We start from the raw sequence: 22,137 nt of genomic DNA on the forward strand, positions 1-22,137 counted from the left end.
GCACATTATATAAATAGTGTTGGCAAAAGCCAGGAGGTAAGCATAATAGAACATGGAGTTGATAAATTTTCTAATGAGGGTCAAAGAGTTCTTGTAATTGGGAAGGGCCCAAAATTGTTCTTATTGCAATAAGAAGCAGGATTGTTCATCTTGGGGTGGAATAACAAGTGGGAAATTCTTGGGTGGGGGGGAAAGGGGCTGCAACCAGTTGGAGACCAAAATTTCCTGCAATTAGCTGGAGGACAGAATCTCTTGCGGTCAGTTGGAGGGTAGATTTGGGAATGTTTTGGTGATGGTTCATGTACGCAAAAATGAGTATTTATGGTAGAAGCAAGGATGGAAAAGAGTGCAAAAGACGGTGGATATGAAGGTATGTAAGTATTGATTAGCGGCGAAGGAAGTGAAACGTATGAAAGGCTTGGTTGTTAAAATTGACTGTTTGGCTCTGGGCCTTGATGATCTGGGCCATAGTAAAACATATGGCTATGCAAAATCCGGTCCAAACTGAAATAACCAACCAAACCAAATTGGCTTAGTTCATCTAGTCCAAGTTTAATATGTGGCCATTGGTTCGGTTGTCGGTTATGCAAATCAAATTTTGTATCGACAGAAAATTGAAATATATGTTAGTGTGCCCTTCGGATCGGCCTCCAAGCCCGACCCTCCGTCCTGCTCCCAGTCCTTGCCATCCCACCCCAGCCTTCACTCTGTAGACAAACCCTAGCTCTTTAAGGTGCGTTTGTTCGGTGGATAAGATTTATTGGATTGGAATCGACTGAATTGGACTAGATTGGACCAACTAAGATTTCGTGAGAAGATTTTTCTACTCCCTCTCTTCCTTTCTATGCCCCTCTTTCTTTTCTCATTCTTCTTATTTTTATTAAAGCTGAAATTTTTGGGGTTTTGTTTAAAATCGGTGATCTCTAAAGGTTTCCTCTTCGGCTATCCAAATTTCAGAAGCTATTTAAACATGGTTACATTTAAGGAATTGAATGTGGATTGATTTAAATTCCGTGTCTCTCATAGTTTCAAGAAAGCTCGAGAGTTCTTCTAAGTCGTCACCTCCTATGACAAGCTCTAGTTTCCTCCGCCGAGTGTCCCGCCGTCTTCCTCTGCATCAATTCCATTTTCTTGATTTCTCTTGATATTTCATTTAAGTTCTTGTATGACTTTTTTTTTTTGGTTTCAGTCATCGCCACCGTAGTAGTAAAGAAATTTGACATCTTGGACTCCGCCCACCACCCTCCATTCTCATCCCTCTCTCTCCATCGTTTTGGTGTTCTTCAATGTAGTTTCTTTTCCAAGTTTCTTTGCCATCATGTAGAGCTTCTGTCTTCTTTTCTCTCTTTTCTTCGTCATCTGATTTGTCTAATCCCAAATCTTGAGTTACATACACACTCTCACATCCTGTATTTTCTTGAAAGTGAAGAAATTAAATCCTCAAATATTCTTTGTTTTTTAGCACTTATGTATTTTTGTCTCTCTTGAAACGCCAAATTGAGTTCTTCCAAAGGACTTGTGTCAAAGGAATTTCGACTAAAATATGCAAAATTGCATATTTTAGCTCAAGATTGTGTTGAAAAAGAACATCCAGGTTTGATCAAGGTTATGTGTGAGGGGGCGTGCGTCCAATGAGAAGTTATGTCGACACCATATATTACTCAACTCCATCACCAATCTTGAATGTGAATCTTGAATTTAGATTGAAGAATTCTTGCAATTCCTTGTTGCTTCAATATTATTTGATTGCTTTTTCGTTAGTAGCATCAAATTTTTGGTGCCAAAGGGTACGTGTTGTAGTATTTTCAATCGGTTGTCATTAACTTTTAGTTTCAACCACTAATGAGATCTTCGCCTCTATTGTTATTTCTTTCATTATTACTATTATTATTATTTTTTTCAACAGTTGGTTAATAAGCTCAGGTAGTAAGGAGGTTCACCAAACGGCCTTGGACAAAGGTAAAGTCTGGGGTTCAAACCTTGCCGCCTGCAGCGCACATCCGTGATTTACCTCTTACGTTTTGGCTGAGGGCACAGCTGGCGTAGGTGTGGGATTAGTCTGGCGCGTAAGCCCAGCACACCCGGCATATCTAGAAAAAAAAAAAAAAAAAAACTAAGAGCGGGGATTGTCTATCTTATAATGATTGTGAAGTTATCCCAAGTGAAAGTTTGGCTACACAACATAGAGTTCTAGTGTTAGATATACATATTAAAAAATGGAAGAAAAAGAGTGTAAAGCTTCAAGGGAGAGATAATTATAAGTTTTTTTAGATTTCTTAATAGTTCAAGTTTTTGATTATGTCGTAAAATTCAATTTATTTATTTATTTTGATTTCGATTGTATCTACACACTCTTTCTTATCTTAGCAAAAGTGTGTAAACTACAAAAATGAGTTAAAGTGGATTGTCCCACACTGGAACTTCCGTGTAATAACTTTACCAAAAGCGATCCTATTACAGGAATAGCTTCAGGTACCCCCTCACGTCAATCCCATGAGCCTCTTATCCATTCTCATTTGATCACGGCAAGGGAGCAAGTCAAAATAGAAACACTTGCATTGGGTTTAGGGATAATCAGGCTTGAACTGATGACTTCCACCATATCAAGGTGACACTCTAGCGCTAAGTTATATCCCTCCCTTGCCCCCAATGAGATAAGTCAAAGGGTCAAGAAACTCAATGCCACGCCACTATTCTTGAACAACTTGGAGCTAGGCCGCACCAATATCTACCATAAAAAGGCCAAGCCATAACCAATGAGAAAATTTAGTAAAATTCAAAGATAAAATGATAAGAAGTGTGATTGGACTATAAGGGATGAGGTAGATGCAGATACTGTTTGGAATAAAATGGCTAATTCTATCGTAAGGATAGCAAAAGAGGTTTTAGGTGAGTGCAAAGGAAGATAATCAGGTAGTAAAGAAAGTTGGTGGTAGGATCAAGAAGCCTACAAATCTGTTAAGACAAAAATAATTTGGCATAAAATATGTCAAAATTGTAGAAATATATAAAATCTTGAAACATATAAAGAGGCAAGAAAAAGTTCCCAAAAAAAAAAAAACTATTATTAGTGAAGCTAAACATAGGGCTATAGCTATAGAAGGAGAAAAAGACATTTATAAATTTTCTATAGCTAAAGAAAGAAAATGCAAGGATTTAGGTGATGTAAAATGTCTAAAGGACGAGAATGATAATATCTTAACTAGAGAAGAAGACATAAATGAGAGGTGGTGAAGATACTTTAATAATTTGTTTAATGAAAACCAAAATGAAAGATTGAACTTAGAAGTGACAAATGAGGAAAGACTAAAAATAGGAGATTTATTTGCAAAATTAGAGTTCTTGAAGTTAAGATAGCATTAACAATGATGAAAAGTGGGAAATCTATAGGACTAGATAAAATACCAATTGGTTTGGAAATGTTTAGGAGATAAAGGAAATATTTGGTTAACTAATCTATTCAACATTATTATAAAAACCAAGAAAATGCTAGAAGAATGGAGGAAAAGCACGTTAATACCTTTATACGAAAACAAAGGCAATATTCAAAATTGTAATTACCATTGTCGAATTAAGTTTATGGTCATATGATGAAATTATGGGAAAGAATAATTGAACATAGAATAAGACTAGAAACGAGAATTTCATAAAATCAATTTGATTTTATGCCTAAGAGATCAACAATAGAAGCTATTTATCTTTTAAGAAACTTAATGGAAAAGTTTAGGGAAAAGAAAAGGGACTTGCATGATTTTTATTGACCTAGAGAAAACTTATGATAGAGTACCTAGAGAAGTTCTTTGGTGGGTCTTGGAAAAGAAAGGAGTTTGCAATAGATATACTAAGGTCATTAAGGACATGTATGATACAGTAGTGACTGGCATGAGTATTGTAGGAGGGGAATCTAGAGATTTTCCAATCACAATAGGTGTGCATCAAGGTTCTACTTTGAGTCCTTATCTTTTTACTTTATTGATTGATGAAGTTACTAGGAATATTCAAAATGAGATCTCTTGGTGTATGTGTTTGTAGGTGATATCGTCTTTATTGATGATAGTAGAAGCGGAGTGGAATCTAAGCTAGAACTTTGGAGAACTATATTAGAGTCTAAAGGCTTTAGGATAAAGTAGGAATAAGACAGAATATATGATATGTAATTTCAGTAATGTAAGGTGTAGTAGTGGAGAGAAGATTAAACTTGATAATCAAACCATTAATAGCACTAATAGATTTAGATATCTTGGATCTATTATACAAGCATAAGGGGAAGTTGAAGAAGACGTAATACATGGAATTAAAACAAGTTGGGTAAAATGGAGGAGTGCGTTAGGTGTGTTGTGCGATCATAGAATACCCTTAAAATTGAAAGGAAAGATTTATAAGATGGCTATAATGTTGACTATGCTTTATGGTTCAGAATGTTGGGCAACTAAGAACCAACATGTAGAAAAAGTAAAAGTTGTTGAAATGTGAATGTTAAGGTGGATGAGTGGTATAACATTAAAAAAATAAAGAAAAGAGAAATGAGCAATATATGCAATAATTAAGCATAGCTTTGATTGAAAACAAGATAAGGGAGGGGCGGCTTAGATGGTTTGGGTATTTGAAACGCAGGCTTCGTAAAGCACCTATGAGGAGGAGTGAGGGAGGTATTGTTTCTAACATGAAAAGGGGTAGGGGTAGGCCTAAAATAACTTGAAATGAGGTAGTGAGGAAGGATTTAATAACTCTAAATTTAATAGAGGGAAACACTCTCGATCTGATGAATTGGCAAAAAAGGGATCATTTAGCTGGCCCCACCAAGTGGGACTTGAGGCTTATTGTTGTTGTTGTACCATGTTTGAATTACCACTCTCATTAAGTAGGCTAGTCATTCGAAAGATCAAAATACCCTCTAATTTTGGTAGACCTGTTGAGAGAGAACATGTGTAAGCTCTACTCTGGCAGCTTTACCAACTTCCCCAAGTCCACTTCCCGCTTCTAATCACAATTTACTTAATATGGGTATAATTTCGGTAAAACATCCGTGGAAACTCCAAAATTCAAAGCCCTTCAATCTTTTACCAAGGATGAAATTTGAAATCACATTTACAATATATCTCAAGTTGAGGGAAACAGAAACGGTTGCTTTATCTGTTTTGGCCAGTTACATTGGCACCCTTGGCGAGCCATAGATCATAAATCCTGAAAAAATTTCCATGATGGCACCCTTAAAAACAAAGACGCTAGCAGAACTGCTGGAGAAGCTCGCGGTGATGGCCCATGTGGTGACAGAGGAGAAGGAGCTGATGAGAATGCAGTTTCTGTTGTCAGCAAATTACACTGCATCGGCAAAGGTTCCAATGTCATTGGATGAGAGTGTGACAATATGGGAGGGTTTGATTATTATGGTTGGCTTGGGTCTGGTGGCTGAGAAGTCGAGGAATTCGTCAGCCAAAGAGAATAGGATGTTCAGCTCTAAGACAAGAAGATGCTTGTTTTGTGTGTGTTGGGGAGAGAGGGGGGGGGGGGGGAGGAGGGGACTATACTCCCTCTTCTTGGACAGCCCTACACCAGCAGTGTGTTGTACCATAGGCTAAGGGGCCTAGTCTAGCCTGGCATAGCCACCAAGCAAAGGCACCCTTAAGAGGTTAGGGTTAGGAAAGAAAACTCCTTTTCCTCAATGGCTCTTGCTGCTCCTCCTTGACTAGCGATTGCAACTGCGCCCTCTGCCTCCCACCCCTCTGGCCTCCTACCTCAGCCCATCAGCCATGATTTTCTATATTTTCTGATGAAGACTCACAATCTGCACATCTCAGGTTCCATTAATTGGCTAGACAACCATTATTAGACAGAGCCAATCATTAGTTCCCAACCATGGGGGGAATAGGCATCAATTGCAACAATTTGATAGACTGCTCATTGGGATAGATGAGCAATACATAAGTACCTTGCGTCAGAATTGAGAAATTCTATGGCTCGAATATTTAGTAATCTCTTATTTATTACCTATGTCTACTTACTCCTCATATTGATTGTAATCTCCCTTCACCAGTGCTTCAATTGGCATAATAAATATCTGTCATCCTATTGCATCTCCAGCATCTAGGATTGTAAAAGATTGAGAGCCCCCAGCTTAAAGGATCATGAATGGATCCATAAGAAAGAAAATTTTGATTCTCATAATAGAAAACACACAGGAATTGACAGATTGCACAGCCCTAGTAAAACAAACTCATATTGGATTCTGTTTTTTGGTCCCCAACAGATTGTACAGTCCTAGTAAAACAAACTCAGAGACTACTTATAGACTTGTACCAGACACTAGCTGTGAATAATGAAGTGCTGTCCCATTTAAACTTCACTGCCTGTAGAAAGGGAAATGTAAACTGGGATCAAACATAGATTGAACCAAAATCATAACAGGCTGTTACTTTATTTTTCCCATGCACTCTTTTTAGAGAGAAAAAAAAAGTGTGAATCTCAAAGCAAAGGAAAGCATGTCATCTTGTGGAATGAGCAGTCATAGGATCTTATTATCTGATAGCTCAGCTAATGTAGCATGCCAAAGCCAAATTGTAGGGCAATGATGAATTGATTATTGAATTTATCGGCTCTGTGTAGCAACATTGTTCTCCCTCAAGACGAATGTGGAAGAAATGATAATTTGTTACTTACAATTTGTCTGTCCATGAAGTAGAAAATGCTGATATGTTTTTAGATTTGAACATTTGCATGTTTGTGTATCCCCTTCCTTTATTTTCTTTTCTTTTCCCCAATTGATGGGGTATGAAATATTTTGGTAGTAAAACTGTAACTTGTTTCATTTTATTGGACCATAAATTTTTTGAAGTAATATAGGGGCTGGTGAACTAGCATGCCCTGAATTCTTTTGACAAAAAAATGTTAATTTCAAGAGCTTAAATAACTTATCATTTATCCAGTTAGGCAATATTAACAATGTAAGATGGCACCTTTTCCCCTAAGTTTCTTGCATAAAGGACCCATGGATTTCAATTTCAAGCTTTCCATCTGGGTTTTCACGTAGTTCAAGATTCCATTATAAAATTTCAATGAAAGGACACCCAACAGGAAATCATTTGAGATTATCCATGCTTGTGTGCAAAGCACACACACACACACACACACACACACACACACGTTTGCATGTGCATACCAAGAGTTTGAATTAGTTCCAGAATTCATTATACATTTCTAATAGAAAGAAACCCCATATGAAATCATGCTTTTGAGAGTATGCAAGTGTGTGCACGCACAGACAGACAGAGACATGCACAGAGAAAGAAAGGGCTAAAGGTTGCAGCCTATAATACTTCTTCAGGATTGTAGCCTGCAATACTTCATAAAGTTAAGCATTTAGAAAATATTTGGGTTTCGTGAGTTACTCAACATATGTTGCTGCGTCTAAAATTGTGAGAATGTAATCCATGTATAGTCTTGCTCATCCTGGAGGATTGTCAATTAAATTTGCTTCTTGATTGTTAAAGGAACTATGGTCTGCCCACCTGCAGGGATTAATGTTGCAGAATATTTCTTTCCGATGTTTAAAAAGTGCCTAGTTACAAAATTTTGATTTGTTGTATTTTTTATTTTAATTTGGCAAGGTCTGGGAGGAATCTTCTGGTGAAAGCCTTCTGCGAATTCAGCTTCTAATTGCGCTACGGAACTTTGTGGTATCACTTGGCTACCAGTCGCCCATTTGCTACAGCATGCTTTTGCCCATTTTGAAAGGGGGCATTGATATAAATAACCCAGATGAACTCAATCTTTTGGAGGACAGTATGGTGGTAGGCTAACCAGATTTTTCTTACATATTTGAAAAATCACTACTTTCATTTTTAACATATAATGCTAATGAAAATTTGCAAAAATAAAATTATGCAGCTTTGGGAAGCTACACTTTCTTATGCTCCTTCAATGGTGCCTCAACTATTAGGGTTCTTCCCATGCCTAGTAGAGATCATTGAGAGAAGTTTTGATCACTTGCAGGTTATACTTGATAAGATGTCTTTATTGTTATATTCTCCATTAATTTTCTGTTCTTTGTTTATTTGGAATTCTTGCTATCTTTCATGCTATGCCTCAAAGGCCCTCTTATTAATTTTTGCTTGAAATATTGAATTCTACAACATTGACATGTTTTAACTGTTGACATCCCATTAGGCCAATATTATTACCACTGACGTTTGGTTCATTACCTCAGTTTAACTTTCACTGCTAATGCTAATATATGCTACTTTCACAATTTTACAAAGAACTCAAGTTCTATTGGAAATTACGCATTTGAACCCTGGAATTCCATTTCAATGTATATCCAATTGTAAAATCTTGAGTTATTTGAAACTGAAATGCAAGGTTAAACTCAGATTTCCTGGACAAGAAGTTCACAGTTAAAATAAGAGAACATATATGGTAGAAAAAAATTACAGCAAGTGTTAAATTTTGAACTAGAGTTTCTGAAGGAAGAAGCCCTCACAATTTAGTTGCTATAGATATATAGTATAATTAAGCTCTCATCGATGTTATTTTCATGAGGCAGTGCATGGACGCCTTAACTATATGTTTCCTAACATCTTGCTACAACATAGGTCATTTTTGCTCATTTGGTTCATTGATTAAGATTTGATCTTTAGATTAACTGAACTTGAAGCCTTTTTACTGTCTTGAAGAAACTTTTGGGAGAATTCCTTGAGCAATAACATTCCGACTAGGAAGAAATTCTTCCAAAGGAATCTCCTGAATGGCTAACTTTTGATGATGACAAGAAAATTTTAATGCAAGAATATTTAAAGTTTATATCTAAATTTGCACTTTCCACCATCTTGACATTGAAATGGCAACCAATTCCCATCTTACAAATTTTTGCTGAATTTTTTTTTTTCTGAAATTTCCATTACTCACCCCAAATTTGTCAACACCTCTAAATTTGACTAAGGGATAAGTTTTCCATGAAGAAGGAAAATGAAATTTGGGGCTCAAAATCCTCCAAATTAATATTGCCCAGTTAATCTTCATTTTTAATTGAAAATAAAGCTGTTTTATTACTAGAGGAGAGAGATGATAGCTTTAAAACTCTTAAAATTTTATGCAAAATGGAGTAATCAGAACATGGTTTTAAATAAAGGCCGTGCCCGTTACTTAACACCGTTACGTAACGGTTTTTGGGTTAGCGATACTGTTATACACCGCGAAATCGGTGGGAAGAAAAATTATGGCCATAGCGGCCGTTACGGACTGCTACCATTACGCTACAGCCATTACGTAACCTCTACAGGACTGTTACACTAAAAAATTATTTTATTTTTTACTTTTTCTTCTCACTTTTTCTCTTTCATATATCATTCTCAATATACCTAGTGGCAAAAGGGGGAAAAGATTATGATGAGGATGACAATGATACAAAATTTACTATTTCTTTAAATACTCACAATAGATGCATTAATTAACAATTAGAAAATACTAACTTGTTAGGAAAATATTTTATTTTGATAATATTAGTAATGTGATATTTATGTTCTATATTTTTCAACTTCAACCTTATTTCTTTTCTAGCTATTTTATATTTGTATTATTTGTATGTCTTATGTGTCTAATAGATTAATGAAGCGTATACTGTATTTTGTTTTATTAATTAATTTAGCACACATAAGAATTTATCATAGATAAGAACAATGAAAAGTATAAATACGCACACACGCGTAATTTTTCTATCAATGGTGGTTTAAAACAAATGTAAACTTGTTGCCCTTACCAAATAACTTTGTTACACGAACTAAAGAATCCAAAATATACTAAAACTCTTTCTAAGAAGGGCTAGAAAGCTTAAAACAAGCAAGTACACTAATATGCACAAGGTTGTGCGTGCTTCAAAAAAATTCACGACCGTTACACCCGCTTCCCGTTATGTAACATCCGCTACTCCTGCCTCCCGTTACACCCGTCACCATTACGTTACGCTATCCGCTACTGCAATTTAAAACTATGAATCAGAACATGTTATTCGACTTTTACCTTGAAATTAGGTGCATTTGTTTAAGATAATGTTTAACTGATTTATTGATTTCAGCTATATTAATTGAAGATGTTCAATATCGCCTCTATTAAAAAAAAATGGTTTATTATTGCTGATTTTATAGTTACTGCTCCTTACAAATCACATTCTTCTCATTGACGTATGTTATGTACAATTTTTTTTGTTCTAGTCCTCCAAATTGAAAATTTTGACTAGCTAATCTTGATTTTTAATTGAAAATAAAGCTATTTTATTACTAGATGAGAGGGATGATAGCTTTAAGACTCTTGAAATTTTAGGCAAAATGGAACTTTGTTATTAACTACAACACTTTAGTTGAATTTAGTCTTTAAATTAGTTGTATTTGTTTAAGATATATATATTGGCAAAAAGAAAATATATTCTTATTTTAAGGCATCACCAACACGTGGTACAAAACATCAACCGCCCTGTAGAGTGTCGAAAACATCAAGTATTACAAAATGATCATTAACAATGTTCCTGCTAAGCCAACTGAAGATAGCATTAATCCGTTGGGCTTTGTAGGTCTGAAGTGGAGTAGATGAATCTTTGAAGGCTCTCTTATTTCTTTCTTTCCAAGCCCACCAAAATATGGCAAGATCTCCTTTGTGGCTCTGATGCCTTTTCCAAGTCCAAATCTCCCCTCCAACTGAATTTGCGGTAACCCACTGCTGCCCAATCAAGGAAAGAGCCAAATTCCACATGTTCCTTGTCGAGGGGCAGTGGAGAAGAATGTGGTTGACTGATTCTTCGTCTGCCATGCAGAGAAAACACCGATTCATGACTGTAAGCCCTCTTTTCTGCAGATTGTCGAGGGTTAAAATATTTCCATGTACAGACTCCCAAGCAAAAAAGGCAACCTTTAAAGGGGCTGCTATCCTCCAAATGTGAATCCAAGGGGAGTTATTGCAATTTGTTCCCAATGGTGAGAGCTTCTTATAAAAAGATTTAATAGAGTGTCATTTTTGTCCAAAACCCATTTTGGCTCATTGGGGATGTTTTGGTGATGGATATTGTATAGAAATCTGTAGAATTTAGAGTGTGTGAAGTTCCCAATCTACCACGTTCCTTATAAAAGGAATGTCCCAAGAATTCCCTAATCAGTGATTTGGAGATGATGACTGATAAGGGCATTTCTTTCACAAGCCAAGTTGTAGATGGAAGGAAATGCAGCTCTAAGATTACGGGTCTCATGCCACACATCATGCCAAAAGTAAACATTGGCCCCATTCCCCACTTGAATTATCACAAATTGAAAATAAAAAATAAAAAATCACCTCATCCTTTCTGATGAATTTCCAAACACCCACTCTAGAGGAACCTCTTCCATTGTGTGTTGTCCAATCATTGTGCTATAGCACATATTTAGAAACAATAATTTTCCCCCAAAGGTGGTCTTTCTCCTTCATGAACCTCCATAACCACTTCCTGGGGAGGGCTTTATTGAAAGTGAGAAGGGATTTCAACCCGAGACTTCTGAACCAATGTTTTAAAAGGCGTTGGGACATAAGCCTTTTGTGAATTTGTTTTAAGATAAAAATATGTAAATAAATTATATGTATTATAAAAATAAATAAAAAATTAAGAAAATCACATATATAATGTAAAAAAGAAAAATTAGATATACTTTGCAGACTACTTGTGGCCATTCAAAAATTGCTAACTTGAGTACATGACTTGAATCATAACTAGATGGCTATACTATAAAGTTCAAGCCATTTTCATCATCTAAGATACAAGTCTCAATTATTTTGGAAAGATTGAGGTTCAAAGATTCTAGAAATTAACTCATATTATGAAATTCCTTTTATACAAACATATATAAACATGTGGTTAAAATTTTCTAACCAATTCTAACTTGAGACTCGCACACCCATAATGCGCAAGCCTCAAATCAAAAGGTGCAAAAGGTGTGCCTTTTGTAAAAATGCGTAAGCCTCAGCAAGTAATGCATTAGCTTTTTTGGAATTTGGTATTTTAGATTGAGCCTTAAGGCATTTTAGGCATGCCTTGCTTTGAGGCGAGCCTCGATTGAGTCTTTTTAAAACACATTTTTGAACAAATGGGTTGTTTGACCCCTCCTCGTCTAACAAGGTGGTATTTAAACTCCTCCTCTAAGCTTCCCCAAAGAAATCTTCTCTAAATTTTATCCAATCTCTTAGCAACTGAGGCTAGTAAGGGAAGTAGAGACATGAAGTAAAATGGAAGATTTGTCAAAGTTCTTTTGATAAGAGTGAGTTTGCCGCCTTTTGATAAGAAATTTCTTTTCCATCCTACTAACATCCTTTCAATTTTTCTATAATAGGGTCCAGAATCCTTTATCTTTGAATTTGGATCCAAGAGGGAGACCAAGGTAATTATTGGGAAAGTTCCCATCTTACAACCCAAGAAACTAGCAAGGAAAGTCCTCTTCCCCCCCCCCCCCCCCTCAATGTTCTCCCAATTGGAATAAGCTCACTGTTGCCTAGGTTCACTTAAAGGCCTGAGATGGCCTCAAACCCAAAGGCTAAGGATATGAAGGGGATCATCTTCACAAAAAATATTAGTATGATTTACAAAAAGAAGATGAGAAACTTCTGTAGTCCATCCATTTCTGCTCACCTTGAGACCTCTAAAGATCCCTCCTTTAGTAGCTTTCATTAGCATGAGGCTAAGCACCTGCATGACCAAAATAAACAGAAAAGGGGACAAGGGATCTCTTTGTCTCAATCCTCTCTAGGAGTGAAAGAAATCATAAGGGCAACCATTAATGAGCGTTGAGAAGCTTGGAGTTTTGATACATTAAGCAATCCAATTACACCAAAGCTCACCAAATCCCATTTTCCTAAGGTGATGAAGGAAATTCCAATTGACGTGATTGAATGCTTTCTCCATATCCAATATGCACATTATTCCCATTTTTCCCTCCTTCAGATAGGCATCCACCACTTCGTTAGCAATAAGGACAGCATCCATAATCTGTCTTCCAGCCACAAAAGAATGTTGATACTGACCAATGACTTCCGATATTGCTTTTTTGAACCTTGCAGCAAGTACTTTGGCAATGATTTTATAAATGCTTCTCAACAAGCTAATGGGGCAGAAATTTTTTATGCTAGCAGCCCCAACTTTCTTTGGAATAAGACTTACAATGGTATTTATGCAACTGACAAATTTTTTTGGTCTACGGAACTCCTTGAACATGTTTATTAAGTCACGTTTGAGGAGGTTACAGTTAGCCGGAAAGAAAGCAAGTAGAAATCATCAGGCTTAGGCGCGTTATTCCCATTGCAAATTTTAATATCTTGGAGTGCTTTTGTTTCTTCAAAAGATCTCTCAAGACACTTTGCAATGGAGGAACTGAGGGATCTAAAAGTGATGCCATCCACCGTAGGTTTCCAAGACTTGGATTTGGTGTAGATGTCTTTATAAAAATCACAAATACCTTTTCTAAAGTCCTCTTGCCTAGTTAAGGTGACACAGTCAATTTCAATGCTGGAAAGGGTGTACTTCTATGGTGAGCATTTGTTGTCTGATAAAAGAATTTTGTATTACAGTCCCCCTCTTTAAGCCATAGAGCTCTGGATTTCTACCTCCAAGATATCTCTTCAAGATCAATAACCTCATACTATACCTTCTTGAGCATAGCTCTTTTGGCTCTTTGATCATCATTATGACCCTCTATTAATTCTTGCTCATCAAACTCTTTGATGCCATTTAAGGATAACAATCTTCTTCGCTTGGACATTCCCAAAAGGTGTTTCTGTTCCAAATTTTAAGCTTTCCTTTTATTACTTTCAACTTTGGGGCAAGCACAAAGCTAGCCTTCCCCATGGTTAGAATAGAATACTACCAAGTTTTCACCAACTCCCCAAAACCATCATGCTTTAACTCATATTCTCTGAGCGAAAAGGGTTTGGCCCCCATTTAACTGCCCCCATGCCAAGGGAGATGGGGATATGATCTAAGATGGGCCTAAGAAGTATACTTTGAATCATGTGAGGAAAATGAAGTTCCAATCCAACCAAAATCAGGAACCTATCGATCCTTGAAAAGGAAGGCTGCTTCCTGGAGTTGGGTCAAGTGAACTTGCCACCAATGAGAGGGAGATCAATAAGGGCATTCACATTGATAAAGTCAAGGAATTCTCTTATGCTACTAGTTTCAAGGCTACACCCACTTCTTTCTTGCGGATTTATGATCATATTGAAATCGCCTCCAACAATGCAAGGAGCATTCCATCTAATTCTTATCCCAAAGAGCTCATTCCAAAAAATTTACCTAGGGAGTCTTTCACCTAGGCCATACACCCCCTACGAAAATCCATCAAAAGTTATGGTTCAATGGGGTCTTTCACCTAGGCCATACACCCTTGTGAAAATCCACTAAAAGTTATGGTTTGTGCTTTTGAACAAACAAAAGATTGAGAAGGACTTTATGGAGTGATCCAACAATTGTACAACACTAGGCTTCCACATGACTAGAATACCTCCTAAGCTACCTATTGCTCCAAGGGAAATCCAAATACAAGCTTATTGGCCCCAAAGTTCATTGATCAAGAGTTGCTCCATCATCGCCACCTTAGTTTCTTGAACACCACGTCACCCCTCCAATCCTTAAGAAAGGATTTGGTTATACTCCTCTTAACTTTGTTATTGAGATCATTTATGTTCCCGAAAATGATTTTTCTTAACATGACTTAAAACAAAGGCTTCGACTGTTGCATGTCTCTTCTGTTTCTAAGCATCCTCCTATTTTTCCATAATTCATTGTGCATTCCAACTGCTTTAATTCCCTATTGGTATCCAACTCTTTGATACTTCTATAAGGTTTTTGTGATTGCTTCCCAATTCCTCTCCTCTTTCTTTCGATATCCTCAAACAACAGTAAGGCTCTATCCTCAAACCCTTCGAAGGGCACGCATAAAAAGCTTACCAATTTCAGCTTTCGAAGAACCCAAATAGATACCTGTTTTTGAGCGTTGCTGGAGTCCAAGTCATTCAAAGTCTCAAAATTAGGTCTATCAACCAAATCCTCAGAATTGGGATTGGCACCCAAAGCATCATAGCTAGTACTAGGGGCTGGGACAAGGGCTAGTCTTCCCGCATCATTTGTAGAATTTGGTGGGTCCCTTTCCAAAACTGTCTCCTCCTAAATTGCAGCTCCCTGTGAGGGGAACTTTTATAAGGGGATAGGCTTCCCAAAATGGAGTAGCTTTTTGCCAAATTCCAAAGGACACCATGAAGCTTAAAAGGAGAAAGATTGGACTTTGAGCAGTCAAGTGGGATTGCGCTGGAAAAGGTCCCTTTCTTTGTAGCTCAAAGTCCCGAGTTAAGGCGCACGCCAACATCCTCAAAAGAGACAAAGGTTTTGGCATTGCCTTTATCAAGTTAAGGAAATCCAAAGTCACTAGCAGCATTACTCCTCTACCCCACAATAATCCCAAAGGATTGTAAACGCTTAGTCGTCTTCCCCTCTGCCTATGGGTTAGGTGTCAAGCAACTAGTCAGTAAAAGACTCAAAAGGCTTGCCACAATAAGGGCAAGGGAACACGGAAGCTCTACTATTGAGAAGGTTGTCGACTTCTTCTCCTCCTATTGAAGAATTGACATGTTGGGCCTTTCTTTATGGGAGTAAAAACATGGTCTCCCAACTTGGTTGCCAAGGAGGAGATCTTCATTCATCCCTTGGATTCAAACCCTTCCAAAAATGCAAGTGTTCTCCAACCATCACTGTTGCTCTCCATAAGGGCAAGGTAGTTCCATGCTTGTTTGAGTTCAGCTTCAAAGTGAAGGTTCTATCCTTGTTCCTTGTTCGATGAGACCAATAATTTGCTTGGGGTATGGATTTTTTCAGAGCCCAAAATTCATTCCAAGATTCAAGAAACCATTTGAATTCAACCAACTCTACAAAGATGGAGATCCTTCATCCCCTGCAGTATTATGTGATTTTAAGAAAATCGAAACTTCCCACTTTAAAGACCAAGTCAAAAGACATCCTTTCGGCCACCATAGTGCACCTCCCATCCCTTGGCATCACAACAAGATATGCAGCAAATAGAAACCAAGGTAAAGAAGCTATCGGACTAGGAGAGAGCTTGCAAGATTGAGGAACAAAGAGAGAAAGGTCGAAGGGGAGGGCCCAAGACTAGATGAACAGAGGACTGCTCGACTAGGGCTTGTGGGAGGAAGAAGCTTGCTCAAGTGCGAGGGCATCCGTGGCCAACGAGGATAAGGTGAGGACAAGGGCTTGTTACAAAAGGAAAAGTAAAGGACTTATTGAACGAGAGGGGGGTCGAGGTCGAGCGAGAGAGAAGTCGAGGTCGAGTGAGAAGAGAGCGAAAGGGGAGTCCAGGTCGAGCGAGAGGTCAAGCGAAAGGAGAGTCTAGATTGAGCAAGAGAGGAGTGGAGGCCCAAAGGGATCTCCTGTTTAGGTTGAAGCACGAGCAAAGACCCTCCATTGTTGATGGCAGAGGGAGCCAGCAAAGGGAAGGAGCAAGGATAGTCAGTGAGGGAGATCGTCTTTGAGCATTAGAGTGACTTAGGTTGACTATAGAAATAAACTTGGGTTTGTATTTTTTTAAGATAATGTAACGAATTTATTGATTTTAGTTATATTAATTGAAGATTTTTTTTTAATCAGCAATGATAGTATATATTAAGAGGCCATCAAGGGGATGCCAACCCGAAGTACAATAAATCAAGCACCCTAAAAAGGGTGTCACAAAAATCAAAAATTACGTTGAACTCATTTGCTACAAGTAAACTATGCCAACAAGTAACCTGCAATAAACAACTCCTCTTTGCTAAACTGAAGCATTGTGATTGAATTTTAAGAACTCTTATGTCCTTTCTTTCCAAATGCACTAAAAAATTGCAAAAGGAATGAGAGACAAAGCCTTCCTTTTTTTTTTTTGTTGCTTGAATCCCTCTTTAGGCCCAAAGCTCCCCTCGAATAGATCTAGTAGTAACTCACCATTGCCTGATTAGAGTTAGAGCCACATTCCAAAGATTTCTAGTCCAGGGGCGATGCGGAAGGATGTGGTCTACTGATTCTGCCTTAACCATTCAAAGGGCACATCTATTGGCAATGAAGAACCCCTTTTTCTGTAAGTTGTCCAGGGTCAAGATCTTACCAAGTTGCTTCCAAGTTAAAAAAGGCAACCTTTGTAGGGGCAGTTGTTCTCCACATTTGAGACCAAGGGGAGTGAACGTTGTTTGACTCAGAGAAAAAAGTTTCTTGTAGAAGGATCTGACAGTATAGACCCCTTTCTTGTCTAAGGACCCAACAAGAAGGTCAAGAGTGTTTTGAAATTGGAACTTGTAAAGTTAACTGTAGAAATCAGTGACTTGGTGGAGTTCCCAATCTCCCACATTTATATGAAAGGGGATATTCGAGAAAAATCCCTAATTTGATGTTTGAAGATGTGGGCACGTGTAGGCATGTTTATCACAAGCCATGTTGTAAATGGCGGGAAATGAAATACTAAGAACCTCCATATTACTCCACACATCATGCCAAAAATAAATGTTGTTACCATCCCCCACTTGGAATCTAATACACAACAACAAAACCAAGTCTTAAGTCCCACGAGATGGGGTCGGCCAATTTATGCGATCATGGACCATTTCTTTTAACAAATTCAGGGCTTTTAAATCTTTACTCACTATCTCATTCCAAGTTATTTTAGGTCTACCCCTACCCCTTCTACTTCCTCCCACAGTAATTAACTTACTCTTCCTCACTGGCGCACTCTGTGGCCTATGTTGCAAGTGTCCAACCATTTGAGTCGTCCCTCCCTTATCTTATCTTCTATAGGAGCTACACCTAACTTACTGCGAATATGTTCATTCCTTAATTTATCTTTTAGTGTTATACCACTTATTCATCTAAGCATTCCCATCTTGGCAACTTTTACTTTTTGGATATTCTGTTTCTTTGCCGCCTAACATTCTGATCCATATAGCATAGTTGGTCTTATAGCTGTCCTATAAAATTTTCCTTTCAATTTTAAGGGTGTTCTATGATCACAAAGCATACTTAAAGCACTTCTCCATTTTATCCAATTTGCTTTAACTCTATGCATTACATCATCTTCAATTTCCCCTTCAGCTTGCATAATAGATCCAAGGTATCGAAATCTACAAGTGTTATTTATTTCTTCATCATCAAGTTTAACTTTGTCTCCAATATTCCTTCTACCATTATTGAATTTACATTTCATATATTTAGTCTTATTTCTACTTTCCTAAAGCCTCTAGATTTCAAAGTTTCTCTCCATAATTCTAATTTAGCCTCTACTCCGCCACTAATTTCATCAATCAATACAATATCATCTACAAACAACATACACCATGGAACCTCATTTTGAATGCTTTTAGTTAGTTAGTCCATCACTAAAGCAAAAAGATAAGGGTTCAAAGCAGATCCTACACCTATGGTGATTATAATTTCTTTAGTTTCTCCATCTATAGTATTTTCATTAGTCATTACTCCATCATACATATCCTTATTGACATCAGTATGCCTACTACATACACCCTTTTTTTTTTTCTAAAACCCACCATAGAACTTCCCTTAGTATCCTATCATATGTTTTCTCTAAGTCACTAAATACCATATGCAATTTCCTCTTCTTTTCCTTAAACTTTTCCATTAATCTTTTTCAAAGATATAATATAGCTTCTATGGTAGATCTCCCAGGCATAAAATCAAATTGATATTTTGAGACCTTCATTTCTAGCCTTAATCTTTGTTCAATTACTCTTTCCCACAGTTTCATTGTGTGACTAATAAGTTTAATTCCACAATAGTTATTTTAATTTTGAATATCTCTATTTTTGCATATAGGTATTATAGTCCCTTTCCTCCATTCGTCTGGAATTTTCTTAGTTTTTATGATTGTGTTAAATAAATTAGTTAATCATATAATTTCGTTATCACTTAAGCATTTCCAAACTTCAATTGGGATGTTATCCAATCCTATATCTTTTCCATTTTTCATCTTTTTTAGTGCAAACTTAACTTCGTTTACTTAAATTTTGTGAATAAATGTCATATTTTTAATCTTTTCCTTATTTGTCAATTCTAAGCTTAAGCCTTCTATTTGATTGTCATTAAACAACTTACTAAAGTAACTTCGTCATCTTTTTTTTATGTCTTCGTCCTTAACCAAGACAATATCATCCTCACTTTTTATACATTTTACATTTCCTAAGTCCTTACTCTTTCTTTCTCTAGCTTTAGCAAGTTTAAATATATCTCTTTCCCCTCATTTTGTATCTAATCTATCATACAAACTATTAAATGATCTGTGTTTAGCTTCACTAATGACCTTTATTCCATCTTTTCTTGTCTCTTTATACTTTTCAAAGTTATCCATGTTTCTACATTTTCGCGACGTTTTTTGCCAAATTTTTTTTGTCTTCACGACTTTTTGGATATTTTTATCATCCCACCACCAACTTTTTTTGCTATTCTAGAATCTTCTTGTTGATTCACCTAAAATCTCTTTTTCTATCTTTTTAATAGAGCTAGCCAATCTACTCCAAAGAGTATTTGTATCTATCCCATCATCTATAGGCCAATCCCCATCTTTGATCATTTTATCTTTAAATTTTATTATATTTTCTCCCTTTAGGCTCCACCACCAAGTTCTCTTACATTGGTTTATTTTATCATTTTTCTTCCATTTTTTAATACATCTAACACGAAGACTTTATGTTGTGTGCTTAAGCTTTCACCTAGAATAACTTTACAATCCTTACATGATAAACGATCTACCCCCCTAGTTAAAAAAAGAAACCTATTTGACTTCTATTTTGTCCATTTTTAAAAGTTATTAAGTGTTCTTCTCTCTTCGTAAAGCAATTATTCGTTGTAATAAAATCATATGACATAGCGAAGTCTAAGATCATCTTCCCAGACTCATTTTTTACCTCCATATCCATATCCTCTATGTATCCTTTCATAACCTTTATCATCTCTTCCAACGTGTCCATTTAGATCTCCTCCTATGAATATTTTCTAGACCCCTGGTATGCCTTGTATAATACTATCCATATCTTCCCAAAATTGTCTCTTAATATTTTCTACTAAGCCTACTTGAGGAGCATAAACACTAATGATATTTATTATCTCTTGACCTAATTCCATCTTGATTCTCCTACTCTGTTTATATCAACAATACTATTTTTAAGTTTTTGTCTACAATAATTCGTACACTATTCTTATGTTTTTCTTTTCTAGTGTACCAAAGTTTAAATTTTGATTTTTCAATTTCTCTAGCTTTCTCCCCCACCCACTTAGTTTCTTCTAATCATTGTGTCCACAATTTCCATACTTTTACCCGTAAGTGTACCTATATTCCAAGTTACTAATCTAATCCTAGTTTCTGTACTTGCTCATGTCCAAAATGATGCAAGAACTCTCGCATATTTGACACTGTACTTGGATGTCGACACGGTGTGTCACTTCGGGGCGACAACCTAGTCAACCCTCGCCCACTTGTAGGGGACGCCCTAGCAATTTATCATAGTGATGTGAAAAATTTTATGTTGGCTGTCAGCTACCTAACGCAACCCTCCTCCTTTACCCGAGCTTGGGACTGGCTATGAGTGAAAAAAATTAGGACTTTAAGTGCATCACAGGCAGAGTTTCCACTTGGAATCGAATAAAGGAGAAAAAGTAATTCCAGCCTTTCTTGATGCAAATCCACACCCTTACATTGTGTGGTCCTTTTTCAGCACAGGAGATCGACTACTTGTGCTCAAGCCCATATTTCATGGCAAAGATTTCCGTCCAAAGATGATCTTTCTCTATTATGAATCTCCACAACCATTTACTAAGAAGCGCTTAATTGAAAATGTGAAAAGATTTTAAACTCAAGCCTCCTTAGCAAATTGGCTATTTCACCTTGGCCCATTTGACTAGGTGGAATTTGAATTCTAACCCCAAGCTCCCCTGTAGGAATCTCCTTTGAATCCCTTCCAGTCTTTTGGCAATAGAAATTGGGAGTGGGAGGAGTTACATGAAGTAAACTGGAAGATTTGTCAGGGTGCTTTTAATAAGAGTGAGTTTATCACCTTTTGACAAAATAATCTTTTTCCATCCTGCTAGCCTTTTCTCAAACTTCTCGATAATAGGGTCCCAAACTCCTTTATCTTTGAATCTGGCTCTAAAAGCTAACCAAGGTAATTAATAGGGAAAAATCCTAATTTGCATCCCAAAAGACCCGCAAGGAAAGGCCCTCCTCAATTGTTGACAATCAGAATAATTTTACTTTTTCCAAGATTTACTTTCAAACCTAAGATAGCCTAAAAAATTGCTAAAATGCATCAACCTAAGATAGCCTCAAAAGTCTCTAAAATGCAATGCATATTCAGAATGTGGAGAAGGGTCATCCTCATAGAAAATAATAATTTCATTCGTGAACAAAAGATGTAAGACCTGCAAAGGCCTTCCATTTCTACCAACTCTGAAGCCTTTAAGGAACCCTCATTCAATGGCATTTTTCAATATGAGGCTCAGCACCTCCGTCACCTCAATGAACAAGAAGGGGGACAATGTACCCCCTTGTCTCAATCCTCTGGAGGAGAAAAAGAAATTGGAAGGGCACCCATTTATAAGCACCAAGAAACTTACAGTACTTACGCAGTACGATCCAATTGCACCATTGCTCCGTAAAACCCATCTTTCCGAGAAGATAAAGAAGAAATGTCAAGCTCAATTGAAGATGTTTAATATGGCCTCTATCAAAAAACACAAAAAAGTTCAGTATGGCTGATTTTTATAGTATTGGCCCCTTATAGATCACATACTTCTCATCGATGTATGCTGTGTACAATATTTTTGTTTTAAAATTTGCACTATTATGTCTACTAAAACTTGAAAAAGGCTTTCTTTTTGCTGAAGTTTCATGAAAAATTTCCATACTTACTGCTAATTTCAATAATTTTTTTAATTCAAAATCAATTTTTTTGTGTTTTTGAAGTCTCAAAATTTTAGCCAACCAAAATTTAAAATGTTGTTGCTTCAGTATTGAAATTCTTATGGGCATCTGCAGCCTGTAATTAATTAACTAGTGTCTAGGTAAATTTCAATAATTAGGTTCTTATGGTATGTGA

At 36.8% G+C, this 22,137-nt stretch overlaps 1 protein-coding gene across 4 annotated transcripts in view; it reads left to right on the forward strand.

Moving 5' to 3' along the window:
* LOC131168633 (uncharacterized) overlaps nucleotides 1-22,137 on the forward strand; it is an 82,413-nt gene that overhangs the window by 48,335 nt on the left and 11,941 nt on the right. For all 4 annotated transcript variants that reach the window (XM_058128225.1, XM_058128226.1, XM_058128223.1 and 1 more), the window contains exons 15-16: nucleotides 7,605-7,787; nucleotides 7,885-7,989. In XM_058128225.1, coding sequence (XP_057984208.1) covers nucleotides 7,605-7,787; nucleotides 7,885-7,989 — 288 coding nt within the window. The remainder of the gene's footprint in view (nucleotides 1-7,604; nucleotides 7,788-7,884; nucleotides 7,990-22,137) is intronic.

Source organism: Malania oleifera, chromosome 11 (assembly GCF_029873635.1).
Source record: "Malania oleifera isolate guangnan ecotype guangnan chromosome 11, ASM2987363v1, whole genome shotgun sequence".
NCBI classification, from domain to species: domain Eukaryota; kingdom Viridiplantae; phylum Streptophyta; class Magnoliopsida; order Santalales; family Ximeniaceae; genus Malania; species Malania oleifera.